The sequence below is a fragment of the Crinia signifera genome, chromosome 7, assembly GCF_055691185.1.
Source record: "Crinia signifera chromosome 7, ASM5569118v1, whole genome shotgun sequence".
NCBI lineage: Eukaryota > Metazoa > Chordata > Amphibia > Anura > Myobatrachidae > Crinia > Crinia signifera.
Genome location: NC_139223.1, coordinates 87,571,158 through 87,596,257, shown reverse-complemented (window position 1 = coordinate 87,596,257; position 25,100 = coordinate 87,571,158). Strand labels below are relative to the sequence as shown.

At 41.9% G+C, this 25,100-nt stretch overlaps 1 protein-coding gene across 3 annotated transcripts in view; it reads left to right on the top strand.

Annotated features, from left to right (window-relative positions):
* FOXK1 (forkhead box K1) overlaps positions 1–25,100 on the top strand; it is a 74,230-nt gene that overhangs the window by 33,629 nt on the left and 15,501 nt on the right. For all 3 annotated transcript variants that reach the window (XM_083153452.1, XM_083153451.1, XM_083153450.1), the window contains exons 3-4: positions 4,780–4,936; positions 24,365–24,511. In XM_083153452.1, coding sequence (XP_083009578.1) covers positions 4,780–4,936; positions 24,365–24,511 — 304 coding nt within the window. The remainder of the gene's footprint in view (positions 1–4,779; positions 4,937–24,364; positions 24,512–25,100) is intronic.

The window sequence follows — 25,100 nt, the reverse complement described above, 5'->3', positions numbered from 1 at the left end:
GGGGGGTCCAGCCCAGCTGCGATACAGGTAAGCGCAGGAACACAAAGGGTACAACTCCGCACTCCACTCCTCTCCTCTCAGCAGCAGGTAACCGGGTCAAGTTCTCTTTAGCATGCCGGGGTTAGGAGTTTTATCAGCGGGCAGCCATAACACCAGGATATTTGCTTTTCCAGGGAGCTCTCCTGCCTCCTCACCTCACTCCCGCGCTGCCGTGGCCACACCCCACCTCTGCTTCCCTTTTTAAGTGATGCAGCTCAAGACATCCGTCAGATTTCTCCCACCCGGGAGGTCCACAGGTAGATGCCTGCCTGCTGGACCATCAAAACTGAGACCTCTCCATCACAGATCCATCCATTAGTCACCTGGGTACATGACCGAATTTGCAAAACAGCCTCCCTGTCGATTTTTCATGACTGGTTTGCAGATCTCTCTTGATAAACAACCAGGTCTCAGGTGGTGGTCCCAGTTCCAGTAAAACAGAGAGGGCAGGGGTTTTATTCAAATATTTCCATTGTTCCAAAACATCACTGTTCAGATTTCAAACCTTAAATCTCTAAATCGACAAATGAAATACCACTTCAAGATTGCATCCATTCATTTGGTTATAGGAGCCCTGTAATCAGAGGAATACATGTGTCTTTGGACATTAAGGATGCATACCTCCACATTCCCATTTGGGAACCTCACTAGACATACCTGCACTTTGCAATGCGTCGGGAGCATGTCCGGGTTTGGACCCTATCATTTGGATTATCTTTGGCTCCCTGAATTTTTACCAAGGTGCTATCGGGGGTTGCTCTTCTCAGAGCTCAAGGGGTCACCATTGTCTCTCATTTGGATGATCTACTTATCACGGTGCCTTTAAGTCCACTCCTGACAGGTAATGCATTTCTGACGTACCCAACTTATCCAGCAAGGTTGGCTAATAAACTTTGCAAAATGCACTCTTTTTTTTTTAATGTTTTTTTTAATGCAATAAGTTTTTTGAGTTTAACATTTGAAGAAAAGACAAAAAAACACACAGTAAACATTGCTTATGTGCGTATCTATAAATATACTTTTCTCTAGTTTAACATTTGAAAATAGCTAAAACAAATTAATAAAGAGATGTAGTGAAATACTTTGTGCTCTTGGGTGCATAGCCGACACATCACACTACACAGTACATAGTAGTTGTATTTATGCCTGCTCAAGTCATAATTGTATAATAAAGTTTTCCAACCATTCTTATATGTCTTGGTGTGCAGTCTGAATCCTTTCTATGTGATACATTTTGGTATTATTTTCATACCATGGTGTGCACTATAGCCGGCTAACTCACGTCCAAACCATCCATTCATAAGGACATAGGCTTAGTATAGATATGTAAATTAGACTAATCGGCACAGTGGAGCACGAACAAATTTCACGGGCATTTGCAATATTGACATTTCTACATAGGGGAGGAGTCTGGGACTTGCAAAATCCACTCTTATTCCAACACAGAACCTTCAGTTTCTAGGGCTGGTTCTGTATACATGTATGAGACGTCTTTCTCCCAAACGACAAGGTAGTCCACATTTGCCGACTGGTCCAGGAGTTTGGTAAGATGTGGCATCTTTTTTGATGTTACAACTGGGCTGTTTCCACTTCAGACCATTCCAGCTGGATCTTCTAGTTGCTCAGGTTCTCCTCTATACATCCGCATCTTGGTACACCTATCCTCTCGGACCCGACTCACACTTCTTTGATGGCTTAAACCCTAGAATTTGTTGGTGGACAGGAGATTCTGGAGTGGATTATCCTAACCACAGATGGCAGCCTTGAAAAAGACCCATTGAATGCAGGGTCGAAACGCGTTGGCAGGAGTGAAGTGGCAGCTTTTTGGACCAGCTCAGGGAGACACCAGGATCTTACCATTGGTATTGTACACCCAGGACTGCTACCCGGGACCAGACTGGTGACTATCATACCATGCTCATGAACTGATTAACACCCAGTTCTGATACTTCTTTTGGTAATTGCACCTATGTGTTGCTTGATTGCTGGACTTTTTATCGCTGGATTCATCATTGTTTGATCATTTGTTTATTTCTTGTTCATGTCTATGTATGTATATTAAAAAACTGGCTTCACCATTTTAAGCCTTTCTCTTTTGCATATACTGCACCACCAGACAGGGATACTCCGCTTGTGGGATATTGATCACCGTGCAATAGGAAGTTTCCATGTTTTTTTGCATTTCCCCTTATTGTATTAACCCACCATTGTAATAATATTTTCAACTCACTGGCACCATCTGGAGTTGCAAAACTGTTGTTGTTTAGCTGTTTTGTTCTGTGGAAGGAGTTTTTGGATACCCTTCTTTGTAATTTATGTGGCGGCCTAGCGCAGAACTGAAGTAGACACCACCTGTCTTGTTTTTAGGCTGGCAAGACGTTACTCTCTTGGCAGTGTTTATTTCTGGGGTGATCAATTAGGAGGCAGACTTTCTAAATCGGCATGGCCATTATCCACGAGAATAAGCGATACACCCAGATGTGTCTCCGGCCATGGTACAGGTGGGAGTATCCTTAGGTAGATTTAATGGCATCAATGAATGATTTATCAGCTACCCTTGTATGTGTCGTGCACAAGAGACGCAAGAGTTGTAGCGGTGGACACCCTTATTATTCCTTGCCCCTATGGGGTGGCATATCTTCCTTTGCTCAAGAGGGTGTTAAAATGCATAAAAAGAGAATCAGTCACGGTACCTCTAGTGGTTTCAAATGGTACAAGACACAGTTGGTTCTCTGACCTGACACTGCTGCTAGCAGATGAACCGTGGTCACTGCTACTTCATCCAAGGTCCCTTCTTACACCCGGATGTACAACCGCTTTATTTGACGGGGTTCCTATTGAGACCACCATTTTAAAGCACAGGGGTATTCCAGACCTTGTCATTCCCATTATGCCTGGGGTAGCCAACTCCAGTCCTTTAGAGCTACCAAGAGTTAATATTTTGCAGGTCTCCTCACAGAATCACAAGTGAAGTAATTAGCTCCACCTGTGGATCTTTTAAAATGTGAGTGAGTAATGAGTGCACCTGTGTATCTGCAGGGTGAGCTGGAAAATGTGAACTGTTGGTAGCTCGAGGACTGGAGTTGGCTACCACTGCATTATGTTATGAGCTAGGAATCCAGTTACGTTGGGCCATTATCATTGCATTTAGAGATCCTTGAGTGCTTGGTGTACTACTTTTGGTCGTCATTTTAGTAACTTTCTGTTGTCTCAACTTTCACTTGTCTTACAAGCAGTCTTGGACACGGGGCTTTGGTTAGATTTTGACATTATCCGTGTAATGAGGTTGATTATAGATGCAGGGACAGCTTACCTCCACATGAAGATAATGTGGAGGATCCGGTCCAGGTTTAAGAGCAGCAGCAGGGAAACTGATGTGTTCATGGTTGGGCTGAATAGCAGCACCTGTGCTCTCCAGATATTACTCGTGATGGTGAAATAGCTGCCCAAGTGATAGGCCTAGGTGTGGTCTAATTTACAGTCGACCTATTCAATGCAAGTGCAGGTTTTGTATTGGCGAATAACTCGCTGATCCATGTGCTTTAGTCGAAAATGTGTCAGTTATCGACTATACTGAAATCTGGCGTGCTGGCAAAAAGGGGGAGAATGGCTATATCTGTATGTCATGATTTTTCAGCTAGCAGAAAAAGCTGGACATCATTGAATACCCCCTTGAGTCTCTTATGAGACTGCATCAGTGGAACATCTTTAAAAGTGCATAAAGCAAAACTTTAACATAGGAGATATGTACTTTGATCATATGCAAGTTAAGAAATATAGGTAATGTCCCAAGGAAGATATGTTGAGTATAGGCAAGGGAACACCATTTTCCTGTTTTGACCCCCCCCCCCCCCCCCCCGATTTGGATATAACATTATTGACAAATGCCAGCGTCAGCAGTTTATAGGAATAATTGTTCAATTCAATTTAATTATTGCGTTGAAAAAACACAGCAGTCATATGGGTTTATCCAAAAATGCTGTGTTCACTTGTGTACTAAATGTAAGTACATTGTTTAATATCTCATCTTGTAGTTTTTTCCTTTTTTATACTTGTGAATGTTATTAGATAGATCTTTAATATAAGGTAACTTCTATTTCTCCATCCTCAATCTAGGAGACTTTTACAAAATGAAATCACTTTAACTCACACGTAAAAAAAATTATTTCTCATCTCGTTATAGCCAGGACCTTTATTTTACTGGATCTAATCACAGCCTTAATGTGGAAATTGTTAATCCATTCGGTTAAAAAAGAAACAGTATTAGAGAATACTATGCCTAATGCATGGCATTGCAGCATCTGGTCCTTGTGCGTTTTTTTAATGGACACCATTTCCATTGCCTTTAAGAAAGCTGAATGAGCGGGAAGAGCGTGAGGCTACTATTCCCATAAATGCTTTGAGTGTGTGCATTTCTCTGGCCTAAAGTTGCTGATACATTTCATGGGGATGTGGTCACTTTTTGATCCGATTTTTTTTTTTTTTTTTTTTGCTGCAATCAGATGCAGTGTACAAATCGTAGAAAGGGTAATGTAAACATTTAGTTTTGGTTACATTTACACTTATATGCTATGTGACTGCTACAGTACCTGCTTGTAACAAAGGATTATTGAAGGCTTAAGAAGCATTGTGGCCAGGTCAAGCTTTAAGTTGAAATGTATGAAGTTTTTGATAAGATTAATTGTGTTTCTTATCTTTGCCTAGTTTCTTATGTACTAAATGTAACCTTTTCATTTCTAGTGTTCCTAACTCCTGTCCTGCTAGTCCTCGAGGGGCTGGATCATCAGGTTTACATTTCATCCATAATATTGCATCGGAACTCAAGCTAGCAGCTGAGTGTGCAGCAAAGGCGGCAACAGAGCAACAAACAGAAACGTCTGGAGGAGACAGTCCCAAGGTGTGCAATAACTAACATGTATATGAAATTAATGGGTTGGGATCATTTGGTTGACAGTCACTAGGTCGACATGGGAAAAGGTCTACATGGTTCTAGGTCGAAAGGTCATTAGTTTGACAGGTCATTAGTTCGACAGTCAAAAGGTCGACGTGGTTTTTCACTGTTGTTTTACCTGAATGTCAACACAGTCAACATGGACACAGTTTCAAGTGCATCGCATCCCCTCGCATTGTTCGCTGCACTCACAATGCGTCGGGCACGGTGCCTCGCTGCGATCGGCACACTATTTTATTCTCCCACATGGATGGTAGGGCATTAAATACCACCTGTCGGCACATGTCGGCTCAAAAAACAGTGAAAAACGCCATGTCGATCTTTTCCTATGTCGACCTAGACCCATGTCGACCTAGACCCATGTCGACCATCATGCTGTAGACCAAATGACTGCATCCTGAAATTAATAGAGTAGAATTATAGTTAGGGATTTCTATAAATAAATTGTTTAGGTATGTTGAATAATTTAACAAGTTACATCAGACCCCTAGAGCACCAGTTAGGATCTACTTGCTACAACAGCCTCCCGTTGTTCCTTTAGTGCAGTGTCCAAACTATGACCCTCCAGCTGTTTTGAAACTACAAGTCCCATCATGCCTTGCCACAGTTTTGCTATTAGGGAATGCTAAAACTATGGCATGGCATGCTGGGATGTGTAGTTTCACAACAGCTGGAGGGCCACAGTTTGGACATGCCTGCTTTAGTGTATTACTTACACACTGGTACTGTACTTAGGATGCCATCATGTCTTCAACCTCAAGCAGTAATGGCTGATTAAATTGACAGTAGATTGCTAGGTATTGCTGGAGTAGTAGTTCTTTAGAATGCAGCAAAATGGCAGGGTCACAGAATTACTAATGAAAATCATTATTAGCGGGTCCAACTTTAAAATAAGGTTCAGAGCACTGGAATTGGTGGTAGTTGTAGGTATATCTCAGCGTAGCAATACTGTATGTAGACAGTAGGTGTGTGGACATTAACCATCAGAGTAGTGCAAATACAGAAAAGCAGGCTAATACTTAAGTACAAATGATATTCAGATGAGTGAATACACAGATCTGCGCCGCAGCTTAGACTGCAGTAGAATTGGTTAAACACATTCACAATAGATATCTAAAGCAAGGGAGCTATACACAGCCACTAATTAAACATAGAAATATAGAATTTGATGGCAGATAAGAACCACTTGGCCCATCTAGTCTGCTCCTTTTTTAAACATGTTACTTCAAACCATATTTGATCCTTACTTTTTTGTAAGTATATCAATATGCCTATCCCAAGCATGTTTAAATTGCTCCACTGTATTTTCCTCTACCACCTTTAAAGGTAGGCTATTCCACTTATCTACTACTCTTTCTGTGAAGTAATTCTTCCTCACATTTCCCCTGAATCTTCCTCACTCTAGTTTCAGTGCATGTCCTCGTGTTCTGCTGCTCCTCTTCCTGTGACGAATGTCTCCCACCTGTACCTTGTTAAAACCCTTGATATATTTGAAAGTTTCTAAAATATCCCCCCTTTCCCTTTTAAGATCTTTAAGTCTTTCCAGGTAAGTTTTGTGATGTAGGCCATGCACCATTGTAATTGCCCTTCATTGTATTTATATCCATCTGGAGATATGTCCTCCAGAACTGAACACAGTACTCTAGATGCGGTCGTACCAATGTCCTAAACAGTGGCATTATTACTTCTTTCTTTCTACTGCTGATGCCTCTCCCTATGCAACCAAGCAGCTGACTTGCCTTCTTCATTGCTTTGTTACATTGCCTACCTGCCTTTAAGTCCCCTGAAAGAGTGACACCTAGATCCCTCTCTTCCTCAGTAGTTTCCATTATAGTGCCATTTATACTATGTGCAGTCTTTGGATTTTTGAAACCCAAGTGCATGATTTTTCAATTTTTGACATTAAACTGTAGTTGCCATGCTCTTGACCATTCCTCTAATCTACCTAGATCATCAATCATTTGTTTTACTACTCCTGGTGTGTCTACTCTGTTGCATACCTTTTGTGTCTTTTGCAAAAAGGCACATTTTACCCTCAATTCCATTTGCAATATCACCAATAAAGATATTAAAAAGCACTGGTCTAAATACAGATCCCTGGGGTACTCCACTTGTAACCTTTCCCTTCTTTGACTGTACTCCGTTTACTACAACTCTGTTTTCTGTCCTGCAACCAAGATCTTATCCATTCAACTATCTTAAGGTGCCCACACACTAGAACGATTTTTGGGCCGATTTTCGATAAATCGGATATATCGGCCGATATTTACCGATAATCGGTCGAAAATCGGCCGATGCTCGCTCCCGTGGATCTTTTGCTAAATCTTCTGATCTTACGTGCTGCACAAAAGATCAGAAGATTTAACAAAAGATCCATAGGAACGCACACGGGATCTTAAGAAAAATCTTTGGTAAAGATGTGCGCTTGCGTGAAATCTTTTGTCCAGATCGGACAAAAGATTTGAAGGCTAATTTATGCGCACATCTTATGATCGCAGATCTTTCTAGTGTGTGGGCACCTTTAGAATCCAATCCCAAGCTTTCAAGGTTATTTGACAGTCTGCGATGTGGGACAGTGTGAAAAGCCTTAAGGTGCCCACACACTAGAAAGATCTGTGATCGTAAGATGTGCGCATATGGATGTGCGTTCCTATGGATCTTTTGTTAAATCTTCTGATCTTTTGTGCAGCACGTAAGATCAGAAGATTTAGCAAAAGATCCACGGGAGCGAGCATCGGCCGATTTTCGACCGATTATCGGTAAGCCGATATATCCGATTTATCGAAAATCGGCCCAAAAATCGTTCTAGTGTGTGGGCACCTTAAGATAGTTGAATGGATAAGATCTTGGTTGCAGGACAGAAAACAGAGTTGTAGTAAACGGAGTACAGTCAAAGAAGGGAAAGGTTACAAGTGGAGTACCCCAGGGATCTCTATTTAGACCAGTGCTTTTTAATATCTTTATTGGTGATATTGCAAATGGAATTGAGGGTAAAATGTGCCTTTTTGCAAAAGACACAAAAGGTATGCAACAGAGTAGACACACCAGGAGTAGTAAAACAAATGATTGATGATCTAGGTAGATTAGAGGAATGGTCAAGAGCAGCACGTAAGATCAGAAGATTTAGCAAAAGATCCACGGGAGCGAGCATCGGCCGATTTTCGACCGATTATCGTTCTAGTGTGTGGGCACCTTAAGTCACCCAGTCAAATAAGTCAATAAGATTTGTTTGACATGATTTTCCCCCAGTAAACCCATGCGGTTTCGGATCCTGTAAATTGCTGGTTTTGAGATATTCTACAACTCTTTGTTTTAAGAGTGTTTCCATCAGTTTCCCCACTACTGATGTGGTTAAGCAGCAATAGTAATAAAGTAAGAAAACAAATATTACAGTTTATTATATCATTATAAACTACATTGTCGTTTAGTAGCAATGTTCTATTCTAAGAATATTTACATTTAGTTCACTCTTTCTGACATTCCTTCTTAGATGGACAAAACCATGTGCACTGCAGGGGGGCAGATGTAAAATGTGCAGAGAGAATTAGATTTGGGTTGTTTCTGTGCAGGGAAAATACAGACTGCTTTATTTTTACACTGCAATATAGATCTCACTTTGAAGTAAAACCCCACCCAAACCTAATCTGCACAAGTTACATCTGCCCCACCTGCAGTGCACATGGTTTTGTCCATCTAAGAAGGAATTTGTCAGAAAGAGTAAACCAAAATATCCCCCTTAGTGTTGTCTTCACACTTATTTTTAAACCATGTATCATCCTGTGATGTGATACATGCTGCATTCCCAGGGAATTGCTGAGCTTGGTCACTGGTTCAAGGTGGTGTACAAAAAAGTACAATTTAGTGTAAGATTATAAATAGTTGTGTATAGAAGAGACCTCTCATATGCTGGTGTGGAAATAAATGTACACTGTGGTTTCAGTCACATCAAATATTCCCTGTTGACCTGATACTAGGTGAGGGGTTTATTTACTAATATCGGAGTTCTATTTAAGATGGGATGTTGCCCATAGCAACCATAGAACTAGGGGTGAGGTGATGGCAGGTGATCTGAGAGGTGGTGTGGTGATGGGGGGTGACCTTAGAGGAGGTGGGGTGACGTGATGTGGGGCAAGCTGAGAGGGGGTGAGGTGATGGGGGAGCTGAAAGGGAGTGAGGTGGCCTCCAGGCTCTCCCGTTCCCTGGCACCTGCCACGGCCGTTGATGCTGCTCTGCTCCCTGGCCACTGCTGGTCCTGGCTCTAGCCACTGCTCCTTGCTCTCCTGGTCCCTGACACTTGCTGCTTCTGGCATTCGATGCTGCTCCTCTTGTCCCCGGTACCTGTCGCCGCTACTGCTCTTCTGCTCCCTGGCCATCACTGATCGTGGTGCAGGCCGCTGTACCTCTTGCCACTGCTCATCTCTTTCCTGGTCCCCGGGACCTGCTGCCTGACAGCTACTCAGGACAAGCAGCAGCAGATTGCATCCCCGGGGACCTGCTCCTGAAACCCGGGTCCATAATAGGGTAAAATACACATTATAGTGCATATTTGGGATCACTGACTGCATAGTGTGTGTGCAGGTGGTTGGGAATGCAGGGACTGATGTGAATAGCTGAATTTTCTTTGTAAAAGGCTACAGAATATGTATGTGCTTCTTAAATCCATATATATATATATATATATATATATATATATATTGATATATATATATATATATATATATATATTGATATATATATATTGATATATATATATTGATATATATATATATATTGATATATATATATTGATATATATATATATATATATATATATATATATATATATATTGTCAGGTTGAAGACCGCACTCTCACTGTGGAAGAGATATGTCAGCAGTGGGGTGTCCTGTGATGGGGTGCAGAGATTACTCCGAACTCCGATTAATAGAAAGTGGTTTCTCTAAGGTAGAGACACAGGCACTCGCCACTTTATCCAAAAATAACTCAGATTTTTGGTAAAAATAAAATAAAGTTTATTACTCAGATGAGCCAGCAAGACAAAGTGGTAAAACACATCACCAAACTCCGACGTTTCGGTCCGTCAGTAATGGACCTTTATCAAGGAGCCTAATAGAGCACAAAAAACAATGTAAACAGCAAACAAAAGCTCCCACATGTTTAAGTCCTCATAAGTGATGTAGCATAATACAGAAATGCATAGATGAACTTACGTGATTAGGTGAGGTATAGGGTACAGCAAAGCCATCAAGGGGCTGCATGCAAACCAGCATGGAGCAGCGTTGGTAAACACTATGAAGTGCTGGTTTGGTTTAAATAGCCCCGGAACGGAAATGGGCTGCGCTGGGTCCCGCTAGAGGCTACGGTGACGTCACTTCCTGTGTGACGTTACCAGGAAGAGAGTTAATGCTGGTGAAGCGCAAGCAGCCGGAAGGCGGAAGTAGCGCTTCCGCTAGTTGGAACGCATCGCAAGGTATGCGTTCCACCTTGTGGTGAAGGATGGGCTAAAGTCTGCGATGCCAGTAGCGCATCGCAGGAGAAGCTAAATAATGCTGAATTCTAAATCCAGCACCCGGCGCTGTGGTCAGGGTAGATGGTCTAGCGGATGTGACGTAGCTGCCCTGTTGGAACGCATTACCCGGAAGTATGCGTTCCAGGGCAAAATGACAAGGAGATGAAGCGGAGTAAATATGCCTAATGGGAACGCAACATAATGTGGTGTGCGTTCCAGGGCATGGCGCCTATGGGCGCATGTGGGGTTACCAACAGTGTTGGTCTAAAATAAAGACGTAGATGCCATATTGAAATGCAACTTACTAAGTGTGCATTTCAAGGCATAGCGCAGATGAGCGTGTCAATGGGTATGCAGGGTCAATTGTAGAGGTCAGTGCCTCATAAGGTGTTCAAATGAAGCATATTCCGTTCTCTTTGGGGAAAAAAAACAAATAAACCAAAAACCATTTATGAAGAATAAGGTGACTATTAAAAACATAAGTAGTGTGTTGAGTCATGGGAGAATCATTCTAACACCACTGTGCAATTTTAACATTAACACACCGGTGGATAAGTTGTGCCGACTAAGGATAAGGGAGGGTGACATTACGTTATAGGTGAACCCCAAGATGGGGTATATGAACACCCTCTGATGAAGAGGACACGGAGCAGAGCAAGAGAGAACATACAGAGAACCAAAAAGAAGAAGCAGAGTAAGAACCTAAATATGTGACAATATAAATGATACATTTATTTCAGGAAGATGTTAAGGGGGTTATTTTCATTGAGGCCCCTAGGGGCCAATGTCCCAAGTTCAAATATCCATCAGCTCTCCTTCTTTCTTAATAAAAGTCCACGATCACCTCCCCGCGGAGGAGGGACCCAGTCAATCAGTCGACATCGTAGGCTGGCAACCTGATGTCCTGCAGAGAGAAAATGTCTCGGGATAGGTAAGTCTGTTTTGCCAGTTTCCAACGCTGAACGGATCGAGTTCCTGTGGTTGGCCATACGCTCCCTGAACTTCCGGGTGGTCATACCAATGTATGCCAATCCACAGGGGCATGTGAGTAAATAGATAACGTGGTCTAAAAGACAATGTAGCCGAAATCGAATTTTTATAGCTTTACCCGATAGGGGATGTGGGAAGGATGGACCGGTCAACATTGCATTGCAGGTGGTACAGCCGGTGCATTTATAGCACCCAGGACGTTGAGAGAAGAGCCAGGATGAGTTTTGTTTGGGTTCAGGTTGAATCATAGGTCGCATAAGGAGCTGTTTGAGGTTCGGGCCTTTGCGGTATGCCATCATAGGACTTGCGTGGCGTTGTAGCTTAAGGTGAGGATCAGAAGATATCATGACAAACAATCCAAAAAAGATCCCCGCATGACTTTTGTGAACACTTTCAATCATGCATCCCCTACCATCAATAGGAGCATCCAAAGAAACTGGCCGATGATATCTTCTGATCCTCACCTTAAGCTACAACGCCACGCAAGTCCTATGATGGCATACCGCAAAGGCCCGAACCTCAAACAGCTCCTTATGCGACCTATGATTCAACCTGAACCCAAACAAAACTCATCCTGGCTCTTCTCTCAACGTCCTGGGTGCTATAAATGCACCGGCTGTACCACCTGCAATGCAATGTTGACCGGTCCATCCTTCCCACATCCCCTATCGGGTAAAGCTATAAAAATTCAATTTCGGCTACATTGTCTTTTAGACCACGTTATCCATTTACTCACATGCCCCTGTGGATTGGCATACATTGGTATGACCACCCGGAAGTTCAGGGAGCGTATGGCCAACCACAGGAACTCGATCCGTTCAGCGTTGGAAACTGGCAAAACAGACTTACCTATCCCGAGACATTTTCTCTCTGCAGGACATCAGGTTGCCAGCCTACGATGTCGACTGATTGACTGGGTCCCTCCTCCTCCGCGGGGAGGTGATTGTAAGGATAAATGTGTAGCCCCTCGACCTGGTGGCCCCTTAGGTACCAGTGAGAATGTAAATTAACCCTACACACCAAACACACGGTGGCGAGTCAAGAAACATTCTGTTTAATATCACAAAGGCAGCTAGTTAAAAGCATAATACATGGGAGTATACAATATGTATGTGTTACATTCTGATTGGTCTGTTGGTCTGTTGTAGAGCAGATTCAACAGGGGGGGGCATACAAAATATCATACACAAAGAAAATGAGTAACAAGGGGGGTTTTCGATTATACAAGAGTTTGTGCAGGTGCACGCTGCATAGCAATTCCAAGAGGGGGGGTTGGGAGTAGAAGCTCAGTAGAAACAGAGAAGACACACAAACTTAATATCAGCAACCTTGGAATGTAGCTAAGGAAAACAAGATGAGAACAGACTACGTGCAAATTCTTATATGCTAAATGGGTTCTAAATTTTAACCCTTCAATCCCCTCTTAGAATCATGAATTTAGATGATATGATTCTTCTTACCAAATTCCTTATTTCTGTGCTTAGCGAGATATTGTTTGTAACCTTCAGGGGAATTTGCGTGTGCAGGGGCAATGGATTCATACATAATACCTTTGGTAGCGAGTTTTCTACAACATAGTATAATACAAAAAACGACAATACAGATAATAGTAAGAATAATCAATATATAGATTGCTAATTGAACAAGGGCCTGTTCTATACCATTTGGGTGACCATTTTTATTACATCCCTATGTCCATCGTTTGGAGACACAGGGGTTAATGGTGCAAAAGTCTATCTGGTAGGCGGCTACCTCGGTGCTGAAAAAATTGTACCAGAAAATGTATACGCCTGCCTTTTCAGTCATGTCCACTTCAGTTTTTGTGCAAAGGTATCTGGCAAACAAGAATCAATAGAATAATATACGTTATCCACCATCGTCCAGAATTCTAGAATGACCTCATCTGCTGGTGAGTCGTCTTCTCCATCATGTAGGAGGTTAGGGCTGTCTGCCCCCATTAGTACCTCGCCTTGATCTGTTCTCTATCCGGGACGTTACTCGGGATTCTCTTTACTCTGGATGCGTGTATCCACACTGGACTCTCTTCTGTAAGGACAGCCGTCCTCGTTACTGCTACGATCTCTGTTTCTGGACCATGGGTGAAATCTCCTGGACCTTTATTCCTGGGGAGAACCTTCACAACGACCTTGTCTCCGATCTGGAAAGGATGTGTTGATTCCTGTGGATTAAAAAGATTTTTACAAATAACACCATGTTCAATTTCACTAAGTCTGGTGATGAGGGGGAAAGGTCTTCCTATTAAAATTTCAAAGGGTGAATAACCCAGAGTCTGTTGGGGGGGTCATTCTAATTTCTGCTAGGACTATGGGGAGGGTTTGTTTCCATTTATTAAATATTCCTCCTGTTGCTTTCCTAAGTTTGTCCTTTTAAAGTCCTATTCATTTTCTCCACTATCCCTGAACTTTGAGAATGATAGGGAATGTGAAATTTCCTCTCTATTTGAAGTGCTTTCACTAAAGCTTGTGTGATTTTTTTTTTGCTGTAAAGGCAGTGCCTTTGTTGCTATCTATTTGGAGCGGGCATCCCCATCTAGGGATGATTTCTTGTGTTAGTATGCGTGCAACTGTTTTTGCATCTGTGATGTAAAAATCTTTGTTTAAAAGCATAGCTGTGGTGTTTTTGCTATAATGTCCTACCCCATGGTAGTGAGCAATGAACAATGGGGCGCTTGATTGTGGTATGCATGGTCTCCCCTCTTTGCAGATCAATCCTGTTATAGGATTTTTCTGCAATATTGGAAATAACCAGTCATCCAAGTCTTTTTGTGATGCTGAGCTTTGTAGTTCAGTGATCAGGTTTATCTTTCTACATTTGGCAAGCTCTTGTGAGCGCTATGAGTTCTGCAGCTTGTGCTGATTGATATGGAATGGGTATCGCTTCTAAAATGTCATTTGGGAGGCGTACCACTGCGTAGCCTGCCTGATATGTCGAGTCATTGGGTCTACTACAAGAACCATCCACAAATACATGGTCAGAACCTGGTATTGGTACAGGGGAAATGTCAAGTCTAGGGGAGGTCTCTGACTCTATTGATGCAGAACAGTCATGATCGTCAGGAATGTCATCCTGGGAGCCCTTTAGTCCTAAAAGTGCATTTAGAATGGGTGCGGGGCCTGAGGATGCGTTTGCATATTTAATGGTGAGTGAGGGGCTTCCTAGCAACAGAACCTCATCTCCACTAAGACGCTGGGCTGACATGTTGTGTGTGTAGCCCTTTAAGTAATGCTACAACATTATGTGTGGTATGGAGAACAGTGGGTGAGCCTAGGGTGAGTGTGGTTGCCATCTCAGCTACCATTGCACAGGCCGCCAGTGCCCAAAGACAGGCAGGCATACCTTGGACCGACACCGGCATCACTTTGGAAAAGAATGCCACGGGGCGCAGCTTACCTCCATATTCTTGTGTCAACACACCCGCCATGGTTTTACATTTTGTCCCTTGCATATAAATGAAATGGTTGTACATAGTTTGGGAGGGTCAATGCCGGACTTTTCATCAACATACATTTTTAAGGCTTTCATATGCATTTAACATTTCTTGTGACCATTGTATCTGTTTAGGTTTGTCATTGAGTGTGGCTTGTCTCAAAATGTTATCATAGTAGGAACAGTCAGGAATCCACTGTCTGCAATAATAGTGTTTGGGCGGACCAGACCCAGTACAGACTGTATGCGTTGTGGGCTGACTTTCCTTTCCCTTTTTGTCAAGACAAAACCTAAATAATCAACATTCTTTTTGCACCATTGCATTTTTGCTTTTTGACACTTTGTGCCCACATTCACAGAGCCAGTTTAACAGTGATATACCATCCTCTCGGCATGCCTCCTTTGTTGAACTACAGATAAGCAGATCATCTGCATACTGTAGCAGGACTGAACCATAGGGGGGGTGCCAGGGGGTTAATATGGCTTGGAGCACGATGCTGTACACAACAGGGGAGTCAATATACTCCTGTGGCAGTCTGCATCATGTTAACTGCTGGCCTCAAAAGAAAATGCAAATAACAGTTGTGTCTGGGTGTCCACAGATATGCTAAAAAATATATTTTTCCAATCGGTTACTGAGAAGTAGGCGGCATCTACAGGGATGGCTGAGATGAGTGAGTTTATATCAGGTACAGTGGGTGCAATGGGAACAATTAATTGGTTTATTGCTCTGAGGTCCTGTTGACCATATCTGAGGATTTACAGTGTCTAATTCTGTGTTTGGGTCAGAACTGTCAGTCATGAGCAAGTGTGGTGATGAAACATCGATTCCCTTTCCTGCTTCTGGTGGACTGATTGTGATTTCCAGCACAGAGAGAAGATCTCTGCCTAGCAAATTCATTAGGCAGTCAAATATTACAGTAAATTCATGTTTTCCTATGTCATGGCCCTTTAAGGTCAGTCCCTGCCAGTCAATCTGAAATCTGGGGTTGTCTCTAGGTCTGGGTTGGCTGGGCTGCATGGGGTTACTGACCTGTCGGGGTTTGTTTGAAGGGAACGGACAGTCTCTAGCCCAATGGCTATCCCTTTCACAGTTATAGCAGCTTGTCTGCCTGTTGGGTGGGGGTCCCGCAGGAGCCCTCTGAGGTAGCCTGTCTCTAGGAGAACGGAATGATTTATTCTGTCTCCTAGGATTGTTTTGATTTTGGAAGCGTGTGAACGGGGTATGTGGTGGTGTGACAGTGTTTCTTTTAACTTCAAAACAATCTGCTGCTTCCTTTTTATACAAATGTTTTTTTTTAAAATCCTTCACTGTATCAGAGGTTCAAGTTGAAACACTCTGCTTCACAGCGAGGATATATATATATATCGGCAGCAGATTATTAATGAAAGTAGAAACAAGTAAATTATCATTATGCAGAAGCGGCAGACCTGCTTCCTCGGTCCAGCACTTCCTGAATCTGTTCCAGAAATTTGTAGCCTGTCTCTGTTTACAACTTACAGCTATGGGGAGAGATGAGCGTGCTTTAAACACTTCATTCATATGTGCAGCAAGTTGATCCCACATAGCATCTATGCCTTCTTGTGTGTTAAGTGGGTAACCTACAGCTGTTTGTGTGACTGAGGGTACACTGATAAGTGGAACTTTTTCCAGTCTCATTTATTGTAATGGTCAATTATATCATTAACAATGAGTCTCATATCTCCTTGGGTAAAGCTGCGTCCTTTGCATGCTTTCTTTAAATATATTATACATCCTATTGGTGTTATTATTGTTTTGGGACAATTTTTAATTATCCTATCTATCCCGCTAAATTGTCTACTCAAGAGTTAATAAAATAGTAATTTGTGGGGGAGACACGGGCAACATATTCTTTACATGTCTCTCCTGGTAAAAGCGGGGAATATTCTGTTTCTTTACTCTAATATAATCCCATAATATAACAGTATGTCAGTCAATATGGTCACAATAATATCTGTCACAAGTCAAGTCGCAATTGTACTTAAAATTACTTTAAACAAAATGACATTCAGTAGCCAAATCACTTTGCAAATCTACTTAGAATCACTTTAAACAGCAATAACACTCAGTGGCCGTACACTTACCACCCGTTCACTGAGTATTCTTAATACAAAACATACAGTAAGGCAGACAGAACACTTCAGCGTACGTACACTTACCATCCGTCCACTGAGTGTTTAAAACAAATACACAGTTGCAACATTTACAGACAAACATGTACATACATATATTTAGGCGATCAGATCGAGGAGGCTTTCTCTGTGAACCCCTGGTTCAATTGCGGTATCCCGGATACCTGTTTCGTAATCTCAAGTCCCGGACTTGAATTACCTTTACGTGGACCCCAGGTCCTTTTTTATGACGTGGACCCCTGGTCCTCCTTGTATCCCTGATACATTTATGGCGTCATAAATTTCCTTACATACAATTACGTAATATTAAGTCCCGGACTTAAATATTACCTTGTCACGTGTTCCCGGAACACGGAGTGAGTTCAGATCCAGTAGATGGTCGCAATCCCTTAGCGGAAAAAGACAGACAAGTAATTCTCTATCTTACCGATCAGGGGACGATCGTCTGGACCCCGGACTGGCCCCCAAATTGTAAGGATAAATGTGTAGCCCCTCGACCTGGTGGCCCCTTAGGTACCAGTGAGAATGTAAATTAACCCTACACACCAAACACACGGTGGCGAGTCAAGAAACATTCTGTTTAATATCACAAAGGCAGCTAGTTAAAAGCATAATACATGGGAGTATACAATATGTATGTGTTACATTCTGATTGGTCTGTTGGTCTGTTGTAGAGCAGATTCAACAGGGGGGGGGCATACAAAATATCATACACAAAGAAAATGAGTAACAAGGGGGGTTTTCGATTATACAAGAGTTTGTGCAGGTGCACGCTGCATAGCAATTCCAAGAGGGGGGGTTGGGAGTAGAAGCTCAGTAGAAACAGAGAAGACACACAAACTTAATATCAGCAACCTTGGAATGTAGCTAAGGAAAACAAGATGAGAACAGACTACGTGCAAATTCTTATATGCTAAATGGGTTCTAAATTTTAACCCTTCAGTGATCGTGGACTTTTATTAAGAAAGAAGGAGAGCCGATGGATATTTGAACTTGGGACATTGGCCCCTAGGGGCCTCAATGAAAATAACCCCCTTAACATCTTCCTGAAATAAATGTATCATTTATATTGTCACATATTTAGGTTCTTACTCTGCTTCTTCTTTTTGGTTCTCTGTATGTTCTCTCTTGCTCTGCTCCGTGTCCTCTTCATCAGAGGGTGTTCATATACCCCATCTTGGGGTTCACCTATAACTTAATGTCACCCTCCCTTATCCTTAGTCGGCACAACTTATCCACCGGTGTGTTAATGTTAAAATTGCACAGTGGTGTTAGAATGATTCTCCCATGACTCAACACACTACTTATGTTTTTAATAGTCACCTTATTCTTCATAAATGGTTTTTGGTTTATTTGTTTTTTTCCCCAAAGAGAACGGAATATGCTTCATTTGAACACCTTATGAGGCACTGACCTCTACAATTGACCCTGCATACCCATTGACACGCTCATCTGCGCTATGCCTTGAAATGCACACTTAGTAAGTTGCATTTCAATATGGCATCTACGTCTTTATTTTAGACCAACACTGTTGGTAACCCCACATGCGCCCATAGGCGCCATGCCCCGGAACGCACACCACATTATGTTGCGTTCCCATTAGGCATATTTACTCCGCTTCATCTCCTTGTCATTTTGCCCTGGAACGCATACTTCCGGGTAATGCGTTCCAACAGGGCAGCTACGTCACATCCGCTAGACCATCTACCCTGACCACAGCGCCGGGTGCTGGATTTAGAATTCAGCATTATTTAGCTTCTCCTGCGATGCGCTACTGGCATCGCAGACTTTAGCCCATCCTTCACCACAAGGTGGAACGCATACCTTGCGATGCGTTCCAACTAGCGGAAGCGCTACTTCCGCCTTCCGGCTGCTTGCGCTTCACCAGCATTAACTCTCTTCCTGGTAACGTCACACAGGAAGTGACGTCACCGTAGCCTCTAGCGGGACCCAGCGCAGCCCATTTCCGTTCCGGGGCTATTTAAACCAAACCAGCACTTCATAGTGTTTACCAACGCTGCTCCATGCTGGTTTGCATGCAGCCCCTTGATGGCTTTGCTGTACCCTATACCTCACCTAATCACGTAAGTTCATCTATGCATTTCTGTATTATGCTACATCACTTATGAGGACTTAAACATGTGGAAGCTTTTGTTTGCTGTTTACATTGTTTTTTGTGCTCTATTAGGCTCCTTGATAAAGGTCCATTACTGACGGACCGAAACGTCGGAGTTTGGTGATGTGTTTTACCACTTTGTCTTGCTGGCTCATCTGAGTAATAAACTTTATTTTATTTTTACCAAAAATCTGAGTTATTTTTGGATAAAGTGGCGAGTGCCTGTGTCTCTACCTTAGAGAAACCACTTTCTATATATATATATATATATATATATATATAATAGCGGCACTCAGCAATAAATCAGGCAAGGAAACAGCAGCAAGACACCAACGTTTCAAATGTATTTCACCTTTTTCGTCAAGGCAACAAGGAAAAAAATGTGAAATACTTTTGAAATGTTGGTGTCCTGCTGCTGTTTCCTTGCCTGATTTATTGCTGAGTGCTGCTATCCAGAATATATGTACAGTGTGTTTCTGCATATGCAAGACACGCTGTGTGAGGGCACCAGCCGCTGCTAAACCTGTAAGCTAAGAGTGCCAGAGTTGATGTGGTGTGTGTGTGTGTGTGTGTGTGTGTACATATATATATATATATATATATATATATATCTCAATTACAATCAACCAAGACTACTTCTTAGATATAAAACATTTATTATAAAACATAAATACATATAAAAACAGGTTCACTTGAAATAGAGGTATTTCCTTGGGATTGGGGATCATACCACTTACCCGACGCGTTTCGTCTCTTTATGAGATTTCATCAGGGGTTTGATACTTTTAGTATGAATCATTAAGGATTCAAAGATGTTTTAACTCTTAATAGAGTTCAAATGGATTTCTCCACAATAGATGTTCAAAATAAAGTAATAGAAATATTTACTGTCTTTGTTTATCCTAACTTTAGGGATCTTCAATCTTCATTTATTTCAGTGATATAAATGAGCCATTAATGGGTGGATTGTAATCTCATCACCCAATTGGTTTCAGTGATACAGATTTGTTCTCATACTCTTATTGTGTTATGTGATGGGAGAGACATCCAGTGTGATTGAAATGCTTTTTGATGACCAATGTATGGTATTTTTCTTGGTTAAAAAGCTGTTCACCGTTTACTACAGACACATAGGAATTGGTATAGCAGCACATGTACACACATGTACACAAATGAAGCTCAGCAAAGTAAGCTGTGAGGAATACCCATAACTGCTGGTATCTTAGACCTATTTGAATAGATTTTAGACTCTGTTGTACAAATGCAGCAAGCCCCAGTGGTCCATGTATGCTAGCAGCGCAATATATACTTTAACTGGGAACCTGTTTTTGTAAAATATCTGTTCACACATTTCCATTCTTGGTGGTTGTAGAATATAGGGTTGGATATTAACTGCTATCGGATTTGAAAAGCAAAATGTTCCTAAGACAATATAGCCTTCACCTAAACCAGTGGTTCCCAGACATTGCTCTCAAGGCTGGGTACATACCAACATTTATCTGTCCAATCCATCTGGAGAGAACAAAAATCTAGTCATGTATGGGGCATATGAGAATCGAACATTTGCTCCCAAACTCTGGAAATCGAACAATAGTCATTTAAACAAATTGGTTAAATTCTTTTTTTATTTAACAAATATAACAAATTTATTTGTTTTCCAGCATGTGGGATCAAATGCTCCCATACATATAACCTTATTCTAAGTCCTTGTAAGCTTCCTTACTCATACATACAGTAGTATTAAATGTCCACACTGTACTATCTGTAATAGCATTCCACTTCCTCATATGAAATCTCTGTAATGTTCCTCCAGAGCCATTACTATCTCAGTGTCAGCAGTGCAGTGTAACAGTGCACTTCACTGATGCTACTTTAAGTATCACCACGTACTGAGCCATGTACAGAAATGTGAGAATACTGTAACTGAAGTTGGAGAGTGTGGCTGATATGTACATTGTGGAAGTCTCACATAGGCATGCCTTCAATAACACAGACTGTCACACTAAGTTGTGCTGGATTTCAGGCTTTCCATGCACCTGTATTGGGAACCTATTTGACTGCTCCGGTTTCCTACCCAAAGTGGAATTGCCAATCGACAATCGACAAATACAGTTGTGTCCACATACATCTAGCTCAGTAAACCACACCGCAAGAAATGCCTGGTGCAAGTGAGCCCCCAGGTCCTGTGCAACTAGAACACTCAAGGATTCTGTGTTGATTAATTTGATCTGCGACACTCATATAATGGGGTGTATTCAATGTGGCCGGCAAGGGGGATAAATGGCAGGGATCGGTGAAAACAATCCTTGCTGTTTAACCCCCACACTGTTCGTTCACCCTATTCAACGTGCCGCTGCATTTAGCCATGAGCCTCGCTGTTTTAGAGGCCGCACATGCCTTTTCACCCTTGCTCCAAAAACCTAGCAAGGGGGAAACAGCGTGTGCAGGGGGTCAGTTGAATACTGACCCTGCGAGCTGTGACAGCGAGCAGTCAGCACTGCTCGCCATCACAACTCGCAAAAATATACCCCATTGTGTGAAAGTCTGTGTATGCAACACAACAGAACTTGGCATGGAAAATAGCTGCAGCCACTACATTGTAGCATTTAGTATACAGCTTCAGAGAGACAGATATACATGTGTTTAAAAATGCCCGATGCTTGCAGCGAGCAGTCAGCACTGCTCGCTGTCACAGCTGGCAAAAAGCATTGAACACACCCCAGTGTCAATGTAACTATACTATATTGGTATACCTTGGAACATCACATTGTCATGTTCAGTTTATTTTAAGAACCTATTTGTAATTTAAATACTTTCCTTAATGACAATTACATTTTATATCGACTAGAAAATAAAATTGCGATGTGAATTGTATCTAAAAGACTGGGACAAACCTGTCATATCTGCTATGTTCATGTACGTTGGTCATATCCGTTAAACGTACGTTATTATTATTACTTATTTCATGTCTATACCTGTGCCACTCCCGACCCACATTGTATAAATGTTCATGTAGCTAAAACCTGAAACCATTTATCACTTCAGCAATACTTGTATTTAACAGTTGGGTGGTATGCTCAGGAAATGTATACAATATACAGGTACACTTCCTATGTTGGATAAATCTATGGGAGATATTCAATGCCACGGCGACGGGGTTTTCTATGGCGAGGATGTTTTTGTTTTTTTTTGGGGTGAGGAAAAGCCATCCTCGCCATCAAACCCACTTGCCGTATTCAATATTGGGGAGAAATCCTCACCATCAGAGGACATAAGGATCACCTTAAAGAGCATTGAATACCCCTAAATGTATGTGTTATCAATGTCACCCAACAACAAATGTATAGAAAACATCCTATATAATAAAAGCTTAATGCTGCTCTTCACCACCTCTATGGTGCACCAATGGCCACTAGATGGCGCCTGAGTGAGCTCAGTTTGGACACTGACACACCCACGCCACCTCAGCGTGACAGAGCCCTGGATCCCAGCAGCACAGGAATTTAAACAGGCTGGTGACTAGTGTAGTATAATTTTATTTATTTATTTATTTACAGTTCCTTATATAGCGCAGCAGATTCCGTTGCACTTTACAATAGTAGATCAACATCAAAGAGCAGTTAAAGTAAACAGAGTTCATATTAAGTTGGTCTGCAGCATATTGATCAGTTTTCTATAGCAAGTGGAATGACTTGCTAAAACAAAAAAAAAAGACAGCCTTTATATAATCTCTTAAGGCTTTTACCCAATGTGTGCATAAATTGACCACACAATAAACAAATTCAAATAAAACTTCCCAATAATTCTGATTTAACAGCATGCACATGATCCCAAACTGTGATATAATCTGTTTAGCATCATGATATTAAAGAATCTATTTTCTATAATTTGTGTGCTCAGCGTTGGACTGGTCCACAGGGGTACAGGGCTTCACTACTTGGGGTGGGGTCCACCTCCTCAAGAGAAACTGATCCCCATCTGTGCACTGGAATTATACAATATACAGGGCTATGGTGTATTTTTTACATTGCATTGCTGTTTTTAATCTAGTACATTATCATGCAATAACTAGCAGTATTTACGGTGCATATTTGTCTGGTACATTACCTATTAGCGTACAACAAATAAAACATTGCTATGTTGCATGTACTATATCCGAGAGAGAGATTCTGTTTAATCATCTATCATTTATTTGATCTATAACATGGGTCTTCAACCTGTGGCCCTCCAGATGTTGTGAAACTACATGTTCCAACATGCATTGCCACATTTTTTCCTATAAGAGCATGCCAAAACTGTCAGGGCATGCTGGGACATGTAGTTCCACAACATCTGGAGGGCCACAGGTTGAAGACATGTGATCTATAAGCTATTGTGTAAAACTGTACTAACTTTAATTTTTGTTCATGAAATACATTTTAATTACAGTATAGCTGTTTTTTTTTTTTTTTTTGTTTTTGTTCAAGGGACCAGAAATATGAGTAAAGCTGTGTAGACACGGGGGCGATTTCAGCAGATATCGCTGGCAATATGGTCGCTGAGCGACCATATTGCCAGTGATTTCATGTGCTGTGGGAGATAAGTTGTCGGGCGCGCGCTCCCACGGCCAGCCATTCATGGTCGCAGGAGCATGCTCCTCCGATTATGGCAAAAAATTGCTGCTTGCTGGTGCACAATGCACTGTGCACCAGCGACCAGCGATATTAGTCAAAATGAGGTAGACAGAATGAGACAGAATAGCTTGCAATTTTCAGCCAAAATCGCTGGTCGCTGATGAAAACGGTACACTGAGCAATATTTTGCTGAGAGATTTTAAGCCAAAATCGCTCAGCGACCAAATCGCACTGTGTGTACACAGCTTAAGGAGAAAACTGGGATATCCTGTATAGAGAATGTACAATGTCTTGGGAAAGTTTGCATTGCTTAAACTACTGTATGTTATACTGTCAGCATTGTACTACTAGAAAGGAGTGTGCAGGACCAAGGGGACTGCATCTGGCATCATTTTGTGGCAATACAGTTAATGGGATTGTGCTAATAAATGCTTAATGAATGGGAATAGAACATTGTACCTGTTAGCATAGGCTAAAATGGATAAATATTTTACAGAATATATTAACATTTAAAATTTTTGTAATTTATAATCTTTCTTTCTTTAGGATGAATCAAAACCTCCGTATTCATATGCGCAACTCATTGTTCAAGCAATCTCCTATGCAAAAGATCGACAGCTCACATTGAGTGGCATCTATGCTCACATCACTAAGCATTATCCCTACTACAGATCTGCTGATAAAGGTTGGCAGGTAAGATGGGACAAGTCATAGAAACCTGGGGTTTTACTTTTATTTCCATTACAATGAAAAGCATTTTGGCCACTAGTTTGGTTACTTTGTGTTATATGCCTTTCGAGAAGAAATAAGCAAATAATACTATTTTCAGGAAATATAGTTGTGTCGCAAAGCGTACATGGTGAGATTTTTGTGTTCGATTTTTTTTTTTTTTTTGCCCTTCTGCTCCACGTGAGGTTTCTGTCCTACCTGAGCTCGCCTTAGGACACCTGCGTTGCCGTTTGACAGGTGTACCGCCCCAGTCAAAATCGAACGGGTTTCAGCCTCATTTGATGTTCATTCGATCTCGATACGCACTCCCATTTAGTGTAACTGTACTAGTTCACCTGTAAACAGAATGTTCAAATAAAAACACACACACCTAAAATAGTATAGCACCTAACCAGCACTGACTGTGGGGGTGGGATTCAGTATGAAATCCCTGCGGTCGGGATCCCGGCGTTCAAAATCCCGACAAGGGGGGGACGTGGATCGCCCCCCCCTTGCGGGCTCGCCACGCTAATTTATTCTCCCACCAGGGGTGTCGTGGACACCCACGGAGGGA